At 38.2% G+C, this 12,028-nt stretch overlaps 1 protein-coding gene across 1 annotated transcript; it reads right to left on the minus strand.

Moving 5' to 3' along the window:
- Positions 1-10,988: 10,988 nt before the first annotated feature.
- On the minus strand, positions 10,989-11,529 carry LOC311585776 (large ribosomal subunit protein uL23-like). Its single transcript, XM_084761328.1, has one exon. It carries the CDS (start codon positions 11,521-11,523, stop codon positions 11,044-11,046), a length of 480 nt encoding a protein of 159 aa, XP_084617454.1. The 5' UTR covers positions 11,524-11,529; the 3' UTR covers positions 10,989-11,043.
- Between the last annotated feature and the right edge of the window lie 499 nt (positions 11,530-12,028).

Here is a 12,028-nt window from a genome sequence, read left to right on the forward strand (position 1 = left end):
GGGGCTTAGGTCCAGTCTATGGATAGTCCTTGGTTGGTGCTTCCATCTCCACGAGACCCTTTAGGCCCTGACTAGTTGGCTCTGTTGTTCGTATTGTGGGGCTCCTGTCATCTCCAGATCCTTCTGTCCTTTCCCTCACTGTTCAACAGGACTCCATATGATTTGCCCAATGTTTGGCTGTATGTCTCAGGCTCCGTTTTGATCCGCTGCTGAGAGGAGTTTTTAGAGGACGCCTATTCAAGGTTCCCGTCTGTAAGGATAGCAGAATATTGTTAATAGCCAATAATAATTTGGCTCTCTCCCATTGCGTGGGCCTCAGGTCGGGCCAGGCATGGGTTGGACAATTCCATTAATCTCTGCTCTGTCTTCATCCCGGCACATCTTGTAGGTAGAGTAAATTTTGGGTCAAAGTTTTTATGGGTGGGTTGGTGTTTCCCTCCCTCTACCAGGAGTCCTGTCTAGTTAGAGGGCATCCTCTTGAGTCTGCATGACTCCTGGTACTAGGAGTCTCAGCTAGAACCACCCCCATATCTTCCCAGAAGCCTAGCCCGTCTTTGCTCTCCAGTTTGTCACAGAGATGGCCCTGCCCACAGTTTCTCTTCTTTCTGTAGTCCCTCTGTCCTCCTGTTCCTGCTCTCCCCAGATCTGGCCTCTACTCACATTTCTCTCTGCGCTCCTTCTACCTTGTTTCCTCTCTTCAACCACTCTCATTGTCTATTCTATTTCCGCTTCTCAGTGAGATTTACGCATCTTCCCTTGAGTCCTCCTTGTTACTTACTTCTTTGGGTCTGTGCATTGTGGTATGTTTATCCTGCACTATATGGCTAAAATCTACTTATAAGTGAGTGCATTCCACGTGTGTCTTTCTAGGTCTGTGTTACATCACTCAGAACAACATTTTTTTCTAGTTCCACCCATTGGCCTGCAAATTTCATGATGTCTTTGTTTAAAAAAAAAACCAGTAGTAAACCCATGGCTTTAATGTTAATAAAGCTGAGTAGTATTCCATTGTGTAAATGTACCACAAGTTCCTTTTGTTTGTTTGTTTGTTTGTTTGTTTGTTTTTTGGTTTTTTGAGACAGGGCTTTTCTGTGTAGCCTTGGTTGTTCTGGACTTGCTTTTGTAGACCAAGGTGGCCTCGAACTCACAGCAATCCACCTGCCTCTGCCTCCAGAATGCTGGGGTTAAAGACGTGCACCACCATGTCCAGCATACCACAAATTCTTTATCCATTCTTTGGGTGAAGGACATGTAGGTAGTTTCCAGTTTCTGGCTATTATGAATAAACTATACTATGAACATAGTTGAACAAGTGTCATTGTTTGGTAGAGCATCTTTCAGGTATATGCTGATATATATTTGGTTCTTGAGATGGAGATATTCCCAGTTTGTGGAGAAAGCACAAGATTTATTTCCAACATGGTTGTACAATCTGCACTCCCACCGTCAATGAAGGAATGTTTTTCTCTGTCCACATCCTCACCAACATGTGCTGTCACTTGAATATTTTTATGTTAGCCATTATGATGGGTGTGAGATGGAATCTCAGCATCATTTTGATTTGCATTTCCCAGATGACTTAGGATGTTGACCATTTCTTTCTTTTTTTTTCATGTTTAATTTTTTCTGATGTGAGAAGAAAAAATCAGAGAAGAAAATTATTACATAAAGTATAGGTTTGTCATTGAGGTGTTCTTCGAAGGTTTTAAATTTTTATTATATATTAAATTAATGTATTCATATTACATCTCAATTGTTATCCCCTCCCTTGTATCCTCCCATTCCTCCCTCCCTCCCACTTTCCCCCTACTCCCTTCCCCTATGACTGTGACTGAGGGGGACCTCCTCCTCCTGTACATGCTCATAGGGTATTAAGTCTCTTCTTGGTAGCCTGCTATCCTTCCTCTGAGTGCTATCAGGCCTCCCCATCCAGGGGACATGGTCAAATATGGGGCGTCAGAGCTCATGTGAATTGGTTAGAAGAAAAAGTGGGGAAGAGCCTGGAACACATTGGCATAGGAGTCAACTTCCTGAACAGAACACCAATAGTCCAGGTCTTAAGGTCAACAATTAATAAATGGGACTTCATGAGGCTGAGAAGCATCTGTAAGGCAGGAGACACTGTCAACAGAACAAAGCAACAACCTACAGACACTGGGAGAAGATCTTCACCAACCCTACATCTGACAAAGGTCTAATATCCAAAATATATAAAGAACTCAGGAAATTAAACACCACCAAACCAAATAACCCAATTGAGAAATGGGGCTCAGAACTAAACAGAGAATTCTCTACAGAGGAATATCGAATGGCAGAGAAACACTTAAAGAAATGCTCAACCTCCTTAGTCATCAGGGAAATGCAAATCAAAACAACTTTGACATTCCATCTTACACACATCAGAATGGCTAAGATCAAAAATTCAAGGGACACCACATGCTGGCAAGGATGTGGAGAAAGAGCACCTTCATTGCTGGTGGGAATGCAAACTAGTACAGCCACTTTGGAAATCTATCTGACGCTACCTCAGAAAACTGAGAATAAGGCTTCCTTAAGACCCAGCTATTCCACTCCTTGGAATATACCCAGAAAATGCTCCAGCACACAACAAAGGACATATGCTCAACCATGTTCATAGCAGCCTTATTCATAATGACCATTTCTTTAAGTGCTCATCAGCCATGAAGTTCCTATGCTGAGAATTCTGTTCAGCTCTGTACCCCATTGTTAATCAGATTATTTTGCTTGTTGGTGCTTAATTTCTTGAGTTATTAACATATTTTGGATATTAGCCATTTGTCAGATGTAGGGTTGGTGAAGATCTTTTCCTAATCTGTAGACTGCAGTTTCAGTCTATTGACAGTGACCTTTGCCTCACAGAAGCTTCTCAGTTTCAAGAGGTCCTATTTATTAATTGTTGAGCTTAGAGCCTGAGCTGTTGGTGTTCTGTTCAGGTTTTCTCTTGTGCCAATGAGTTCAAGGCTCTTCCCCAGTTTCCCTTCTAATAGATGTAGTGTATCTGGTTTATGTTGAGGCATTTGATCCACGTGGGCTTGAGTTTAATGCAGGGTGATAAACATAAATCAATATACATCCTTCTACATGTAGACATCCATTTAGACCAGCATGATTTGTTGAAGATGGGTCCTTTGTCAAAAATCAAATGTCTGTAGGTGTGTGGGTTTTACTTCTGGCTCTTCAGTTCAATTGCATTGATCAACCTGTCTGTTTTTATGCTAATACCATGCAGTTTTTATTACTTTTGCTCTGTAGTAGAGCTTGAAATCAGGGATGGTGATACCTCCAAAAGTTCTTTTATCGTACAGTGTTGTTTTAGCTCTGTTTTTGTTGTTGTTGTTTTTCCATACGAAGTTGAGAATTACTTTTTCAAGGTCTGTAAAGAACTGTTTTGGAATTTTGATGGAAATGGCATTGAATCTGTAGATTGCTTTTGGTATGATGACCATTTTTAATATTTTAATCCTACCGATACATGAGCGTGGGAGATCTTTCTATCTTCTGATATCTTCTTCAGTTTTTTTTTTTCAGAGTCTTGAAGTTCTTATAATACAGGTCTTTCACTTGCTTGCTTAGAGTTACACCAAGACGGTTTAGTGGCTATTGTGAAGAATGTCAATTCCCTAATTTCTTCCTCAACTTGTTTATCATTTGTATGAAGGAGGGCTACTGATATTTTTGAGTTAATTTTGTATCCAGTCACTTTCCTTAAGGTGTTTATCAACTGAAGGAGTTCTCTGATTGAATTTTGAGTTGACTTATGTATACTATAATATCATCTGGGAAAAAAAAGAAAAATATTATCTGTAAGTAGCAATACTCCAATTTCTTCCTTTTCATTTCATAGAATCTTGATATATTTTAGTTGTCTTATTGCTCTTGGTAGAATTTCAAGTACTATGTTGAATAGATAGAGAGAGAGAGTCGGTAGCCTTGTCCTGTCTCTGGTTTTAGTAGAATTCCTTTCCATTTCTCTTCATTTAATTTAATGTTGGTTATTGGCTTGATGTTCATTGCCTTCATTGTGTTTAGGCATGCATCTTATATCCCTGATCTTTCAAAGACTTTTAACATGAAGAGGTGTTGGATTTTGACATTTTTTTTCAGCATCTAATGAAATGATCATGTAATTTTTTTCCTTCGGTTTTTTTAATATGGTGAATTTTTGTGTATTGAGCCATTCATCCATCCCTGGGATTAAGTCCACTTGATCATGGCGGATGATGTGTTTGATGTGTTCTTGAATTCAGTTTGTGAGTATTTTATTGAGTATTTTTTGTATCAGTGTCCATAAGAAAAAAATGGTCTGAAATTCTCTTTCTGTGTTGAGTGTTTGTGTGGTTTACATATCAGTGTGACTGTGGCCTCATGGAATGAGTTTGGCAATGTTCCTTCTGCTTCTATAGTTTGAAGAGTATTGATATTTGTTCTTTGAAAGTCTGATAGAATTCTGTGCTGAAACCATCTGGTTTCATTTTTTTTTTTTTTTTGGTTGGGATACTTATAATAACTGCTTCTGTTTGCTTAGGGATTATAAAACTATTTACACTGTTTGTCGAATCTTGATTTAACTATGTTAAGTGGTATTTATCAAGAAAATCATCCATTTCTTTAGAGTTTCTGGTTTTGTGGAGCAAAGGCTTTTGAAGTAAGACCTAATAATTCTTTGGATTTCCTTCGTGCCTGTTGTTATATCCCCTTTTTATTTATGATTTTGGTAATTTGGGTACTGTCTCTCTGCATTTTAGTTTGCCTAAGGGTTTGTCTATCTTATTGATGTTTTCAAAGAACCAGCTCTTGATTTTGCTCTTTGTACTGTTCTCTTTGTTTCTAATTTATTGATTTCAGCCCTAAGTTTGATTATTTCCTGCCATCTACTCTTCTTTTGTGTGTTTCCTTCTTTTTGTTCTAGAACTTTCTGGTGTGCCTTTAAGTTGATAGTGTAGGATCTCTCCAAGTATTTTATGAAGGCACTCAGTGCTATGAACTTTACTCTTAGTACTGCTTTCATTGTGTCCCATAAGTTTGGATATGTTGTGCACCCATTTTCATTGAATTTTACAGAATCTTTACTTTCTTTCTTTACTCCTTCCTTGACCCATTGGTCATAGAGTATAGAGTTGCTCAGTTTCCATGAGTTTGTAAGATTTTTGTTGTTTCTTTTGTTGTTGAAGTCCAGCTTTAATCCAGGGTGGTCTGATAAAATATAGGGAGTTAATTTCATTTCTTGTGTCTGTTGAGACTTGCTTTGTGGCCTAGTATATGGTCAATTTTGGACCAGGTTCTGTGAGGTGCTGAGAAGAAGGCATATTCTTTTGTGTTTGAGTGAAATGTTCTATAGACATCTGTTTAGTCCATTTGATTCATAATGTCAGTTAGTTTCATTATTTATGGTTAGCTTCTGTCTCATTGACCTGTCTATTGGTGAGAATGGGGTGTTGAAGTCTCCTATTATTAACATGTGTGATTCAATGTATGATTTATTCTTTAGTCATGTTTCTTTTACAAATGTGTGCTCTCACATTTGGGTCATAGAAATTCAGAATTAACATGTCATCTTGGTGGATTTTTCCTTTGAGAAGTATGAAGTGTTCTTCCCCATCCCTTTTAATTAATTTTTATTGAAAGTCTATTTTGTTAGATATTAGAATGGCTACTCCAGCTTGCTTCTTGGGTTAATTTGCTTGGAAATTCTTTTTCCAACCCTTTAGTCTGAGGTAATATTTACCTTTATTGAGGTATGTTTCTTGTATGCAGAAGAATGCTGGATTGTGTTTTCACACCCATTCTGTTAGTCTGTGTCTTTTTATTGAAGGAATTGAGTCCATTGACATTGAGGGATATTAATGACCAATTATTGTTAATTCTTGTTATTTTTATCTTGGTTGTGGTAGTAAGTAGTGTGTGTGTGCGTGTGTGTGTGTGTGTGTGTGTGTGTGTGTGTGTGTGTGTGTGTGTTTCCCTTCTTTTGGTTTTGCTGGTGCAAAATACTATTGATTTCCTGTGTTTCTTGGATGTAGTTAACCTCGTTGTATTGATGTTTTTCTTGCTCCTTATTGGGTTCCTGTATCTACCGCCCTTCTCCACCACAATCCATTACAAACCCACAACACTGGGTATGCAAGAAAGAAGGTTAGAAGGGGAAAGGAGGCATAGGGCTCTGTAGACTACTTCCTGTTGATTAGGGGCATCGAGTTCCTTGGGGCAAGGCCAATCTTCATCATAAGGATATTTCCAACCAGCAAGCAGCAATCCAGTAAACAGCAACAGCAAAAGTAGCAGCATATAACACCAGCATCAGGGGCAGCAATACCAGCCTCTTTAGAGCTGCTCCTATCATTGAGACAAATTATAGCAGCTGTGGACAACCTGAAGCTGACCCATATTCCACACATGGGATTTAAACAACAACAACAAAACAATATTTATATGACATAACTGGGTTTTTTAAGGAAACCTATATTCTTACTGCACTTACCCCTTTATGTTTTAAGCCATTAATTGAAACAGAGTTATTTCTGATTGGGGGGGTCCAAGTTTTCAGGGGATGTTTTCTTATCAATTCTATTTTCTATAAGTTTTGATGGTATACATATCTTTTCATTCCTGGTAGAAACATAAGCAAAATAGTTTCCAACACAAAAATACTGCAGACTTCCATTTTGATGTTAGCATGTTTATAGTATATAGATTGATTTAATTTCACAGTTTTTCTATAATCCACTGTTTCTCAGTTGCTGTTGTTCTCTTATCATTAGCATTTAAAAAATTAAAGTTAATAAAACACTATTTGGTCTGCCCCTGGGGGTCTTTACTCTTCCTTTTTGTTTTTATAAGCGTCTTTTTTAGAATGTGATTAGATCTTTCTATATTTGTTTGTCCTGTGGGATTGTGTAATATACCTGAAGTGTGCTGTATATTATAAAATGCAAAGAATTGCTTCAGAATCATTTTTTTTTTCAGAACTCAAAGAAGCTGCCCATGGAAACAATGAATATGTATCAGTGGTGTCATGTACAGACTTTAGTTTTCCAAATTCTCCAAAATGAAATACATTCATTTGCCAGAATTCATATCTTTTAGTATCTCTAATGTAACTACTGATGGGTAATAGAGTCTAGTTGTACAAAGGAAAAAAAGACATTTTCTTATAGTAGCTTGTTGCCAAGTGATAATTTTTTTCTTTAAACCTTTACTGTTAATATGGTGTTTTTCATGAAAATTTGAGGCTTCTAACACATTTCCTATTAATTGGTCAATTTCCTCATTTCCTTGTGGCAATGGACCTGGAAAACCTGTATGAGACCAAATATGAGTAATATGTAATTGATTATTTTTATTTCTGATTTCCTGTTGTTGTTACATAAGTAACAAAGTTAGTTCTATTATCAGGACTAAATCCAGAAGTTTCTATATGCAAAACAGATCTCTCTGCATATTGACAGTCAATAATTTATATTGAGAATTTCAGGAAAATCTAATAATACCATAAAGATTGCATACAACTCTGATTTTTGAACTAAGTCTATGGGCATTGAATTGCTTTGCTTATTTTATCTGACTTATAGCCTGCCGTTCCCAGCGTATTTGCATCAGTATAGAATGTCGATGCTTCTGGAGTTGGAATTCCTTTTAGAATATGGGGGAGAATCCAATTAGATACTGTTACAAGCTGCAGGTGTTTGCTTTTAGGATATCTATTAATTTATCGCAGATACCACAAGCTCTTTACCAGTCTTCATTGATTACCCATAATGATATAAACTCAGCGTTAGTTGAGAACACTGCGATTTTGGCAGGATCTGTTCCTGACAATTCATGCAATCTTGTTCTACCTTCTATGATTAATTCAGAAAACTTTTCTATGTAAGTCTTTAATTTTTAAACTTTGTTTACTTGGTAAGAAAAGCCATTCCATAATACTATCTCTTCTTCGCATGATGAGCCCAGTAAGAGAATGAGTTGAAGTTTAAAAAAATTACAGTCAAGTTTAAGATTAACTTGATCCACATATGCATCTTGCAGTCTCTGTTCTACCAGGCTGAACACTCTCTGCTTCAACTGTTAACCCTCTTGGACTATTTAAGTCTACATATTCTTGTAATGTTTGAAACAAATTAGTTAATTCACGAATAGTTAATCCGATTGTAGGCCGTAGCTAATTAATATTTCCCATTAATTTTTGAAAATCATTAAGAGTTTGCCACTGATTTTTACAGATCTGTATCTTTTGTCTTTGAAGTTTTTTGTTGACTTATTTTATACCCAAAACAGTTAATAGAATCTCCTTTCTGTTGTTTTATATGAAAATCTCTGATTATTCTATTTTATAAACAAGGACTCAGGAGCCAGATGTTGTGATGAAAAACCTGCTAGCTTAGAGAGGCAGAGAAAGCTACCCAGATGAACTTCCTTCTTACTTCATATCCCAGTGGAAAAGGCCCAATAGACTCACTAGCTCAGCTGATAGCCCAGGAGGAAAAGGCAAAAAAACCCAAGGCCAAAGGCTTGCTAGCTCAAGGCCCCCAAAGCCAAAGGCCAAGGAGCTCAGCAACTCAAGAGCTGGAGGGCTAAAACCTAAAGAGCTAAAAGCTAAAATCCCAAGAGTAAAAGTCCAAGGGCTAAAAGCACCAAAGACCCCTTCTGCTTCTACACGCTGTCTTAAATAGCCCTCAACTAAAATTCCCTCCTACTCTTTAATCCCTGTCAGCTGGCTTCTTGCTTTGCCTTCTGACCTAGGATTAACTTTATTAAAACCTGTGTACAGAAAGATTTTGGATTAAAGGGGTGTATAAGGCTGGCTGAGCCACACCTTAATCACCTGTTTACAATAAACAGAAAGTTCCTGCATTAAAGGTGTGTTAGCGTTGCCTTAGAAGCATAGCAACATCACTGTTTGGCTCCTGTGTCCACCGTGTTCCTGGTCATGGTCAGCCTTGGGGTGTTGCAGTCACTAAACCATCCATACCTGCCTGAGATTGGTGCCTGAGCGGTTTATGTGGCTATTCTTGAACTACAACAAGATTACAATGAAATTAAATGGAATCCTGTAGACATATATTAGATTTGAGGAGATTTAAGGAAGTGATGGATTCCTTTGATATGTACCCACGCCCTTTGTGAAGCAGATAGTCAAGTAATGGGCAACTCAGAACAGACTTATCCCCCAAGACTGGAGCAATATTGGATGCCGATCCTCAGTTACAATGGAAAAAACTGGTGGAAAGACAAAGCTAGAGCCATAAAACCAAAAAACCAGGCCAGAGGTATTGATATTTCCCAGGATCAGTTGTGACATGAAGGTCACTATGCTGAGTTACCTTTAGAGGCGAGATCAGCATGGATGGATTAGTGACTGGGTGACTATTGGATCTCATGTTTATGATGTTAACTTGATATGAGAAGCAATTTCTAAATATTTTAAGAAAGACTAAAATTGCAGATGTTTTAATTGTGGTAATCAAGGTCATTTGAAAAGGGTTTATAGGCAAGGTATTCCTAGAACCAATGTTTTTTTTTTTCCTAGAAATAATCCAAAAAGATAGGCCTCAGCTTTCTGGAGTATATGTAAGATGTGGCAAAGGCCAGCACTGAACTAAATAATGCAGACCAGCAAGGGATAGGCAAGGTAACCAAGAGGGCCTCCGGCAGGCCCCAGTACCAAATTCAATTCCGTCATTCCCTGTCAGCATGGGAGAAGCTCATCCATAGAGCAATTAAAAGAATCAATGCCTGTTTTAAAAACATTGCTTCGGATGTAATCAAGGACAGAACAGCTTCAGTAAATAAAGCAAAAAAAAAAAAAAAAAAAATTCAAGAGAGAACGCAAAACAAATATTTTGGCAAAATTCTGCAAATGGTCTGAGACCAAAGCTAAAAATACAAATAAATGGCATTGTAGACACAATCGATGGCTTAGTAGACACAAGAATAGATGTAACAATAATTTCACCAAAAATTTGCCATCCAGACTGGCCTCTTCAGGAGGTAAATATTTAGCTTCTAGGGATTGGAACTTTATCTCAGATTATACGAAGTACAAGACAGGTGGAGTGTATAGAGCCAAAAAAGACAAATAGAAAAATCAAAGCCATATGTACCTGATATAGCAATGAATTTATGGGGATGTGACTTGTTGCAGCATTGAAAAACAGACTAACATCCCTCCGATCTCAGAAACCAACCATAAAATAAAGAACGCTTCTGAGGAAAATATTAAAAGGTATCATCAAGAACAGTCACAGACTGTCCAGGCTGTCCACAAGCAGGACACGACGGCTGCCGAGAGACATCGGATAATAGAGAAAAAAAAAAAAACCTGCTGAATTAAATCAGCCTGTAAATTTTAATGATGTTCTGACCTCAGAATGGAAACCTGCATGTGTTAGTTATGTTGGTGAAGAGGTTTCACCTTTGCGTCCACAGGAGAAGAAAGGTGTGAAAACCATCAACATTGATAAAGATTAGATTTGAACAGGATAGGTCTCCTGAGGTTGGCCATTCAGCCCAAACTGACTTATAAAGTTGAAAGTTTTCTTCTAAAATAAAAAGGATTTTTTTGTTGTTGTTTGTAGTAAAGACACAGCCAAGAGATTTAAAATGTCTTAAGTAAATTCGAAGGGTTGCTACAGTTCAAAGTTGTTTTCTAAGTCTCTAAGAGTTGGGATAATTTGGAATGAGGAGAAGACATTGGAGCGGTGTAGTGGTAGCCCATGCCTTTAATGTTAGCAGTGACTGGGCAGAGCTCTTAAAAGTTAGGTGTTTTCTAAGTCCAAGAGTTACAAGGAACCGGGTAGCGATGGTTCACACCCTTAACCTCAGCACTTGGGAGGCACACCCCTTTGATTCCAGCACTTGGGAGGCAGAGACAGGGATGTTTAAGATTTACAGGGATTTAACATAAAAACCACTCGTAAGAGGCAGGCTGAAATTCAAAGTGAAGGTCCTCTGTGATCTAAAAATAAATACACTTTTTTTTTAATGGTGAAAAAAGTGTGTATTTAGAATTAGCCAGCTGGCCTCAGTTTAGATGATCCCAATCTTGTTGGCAACATCCAGAGCATCATAATCAGGAGCCAGTCGAACATATGCCTTCTTCTCTCCGTCAGGCCTTATCAGGGTATTGACTTTGGCCACATCAATGTCGTAGAGTTTCTTCACGGCCTGTTTGATCTGGTGCTTGTTAGCCTTGACGTCCACAATGAACACGAGTGTGTTGTTGTCCTCTATCTTCTTCATGGCTGACTCGGTGGTCAGGGGGAATTTGATGATGGCATAGCGGTCAAGCTTGTTCCTCCTGGGTGCGCTCTTTCGAGGGTATTTGGGCTGCCTCCGGAGCCGCAGGGTCTTGGGCCGCCGGAAGGTGGGTGACGTGCGGATCTTCTTCTTCTTCTTCTTCTTATGGCTGTGGACGCCTTTCAGCACTGCCTTCTTAGCTTTCAAGGCCTTCGCTTTGGCTTCGGCTTTGGGAGGGGCAGGAGCTTCCTTCTTCGCTTTCGGCGCCATTTTGGCGAAAAGCTAAAAATAAATACACTTAAAGATATATTTAGTTACAGATTTTTCCAAATGATTTTTTTTTATTTCAATTGAGAAATAAAACTTTTTCTATTGCCAAAAAAAAAAAAATTGCCTTGGGACAGATATAACCCCATTTGCCCCAATGGAGCTACTTAAACTGTATCTCTGCATGTAGAAGACTCAAGTATATTCATATTCATCATCCTACACGAAAGTAAGTTCAAGAGGATCAAAGATCTAAAAGTAAAACCAGACACACTGAAACTGAAGGAAAAGAAAGTGGGGAACAGCCCCGAACAGACTATATAGGAGATAACCTTCTAAACAGAACACTAACAGTGCAGGCACTAAGAGCAACACTTAATAAAAGGGACATGAATCTGAAAAGGCTTCTGTAAGGATAAAAAACAAAGAAACAAACATGGCTGATTGGACAAAGAGGCAACATAAGGAATGGGAAAAGCTTTTTACCAATATTTAACATATACCAAGA

Source organism: Acomys minous, assembly GCF_964271855.1.
Source record: "Acomys minous genome assembly, chromosome: 16".
Taxonomy (NCBI): Eukaryota; Metazoa; Chordata; class Mammalia; order Rodentia; family Muridae; genus Acomys; species Acomys minous.

What these genes read in the sequence shown, in the direction of transcription:
- LOC311585776 (XM_084761328.1), bottom strand. Translation starts at nt 11,523, where the DNA reads ATGGCGCCGAAAGCGAAGAAGGAAGCTCCTGCCCCTCCCAAAGCCGAA.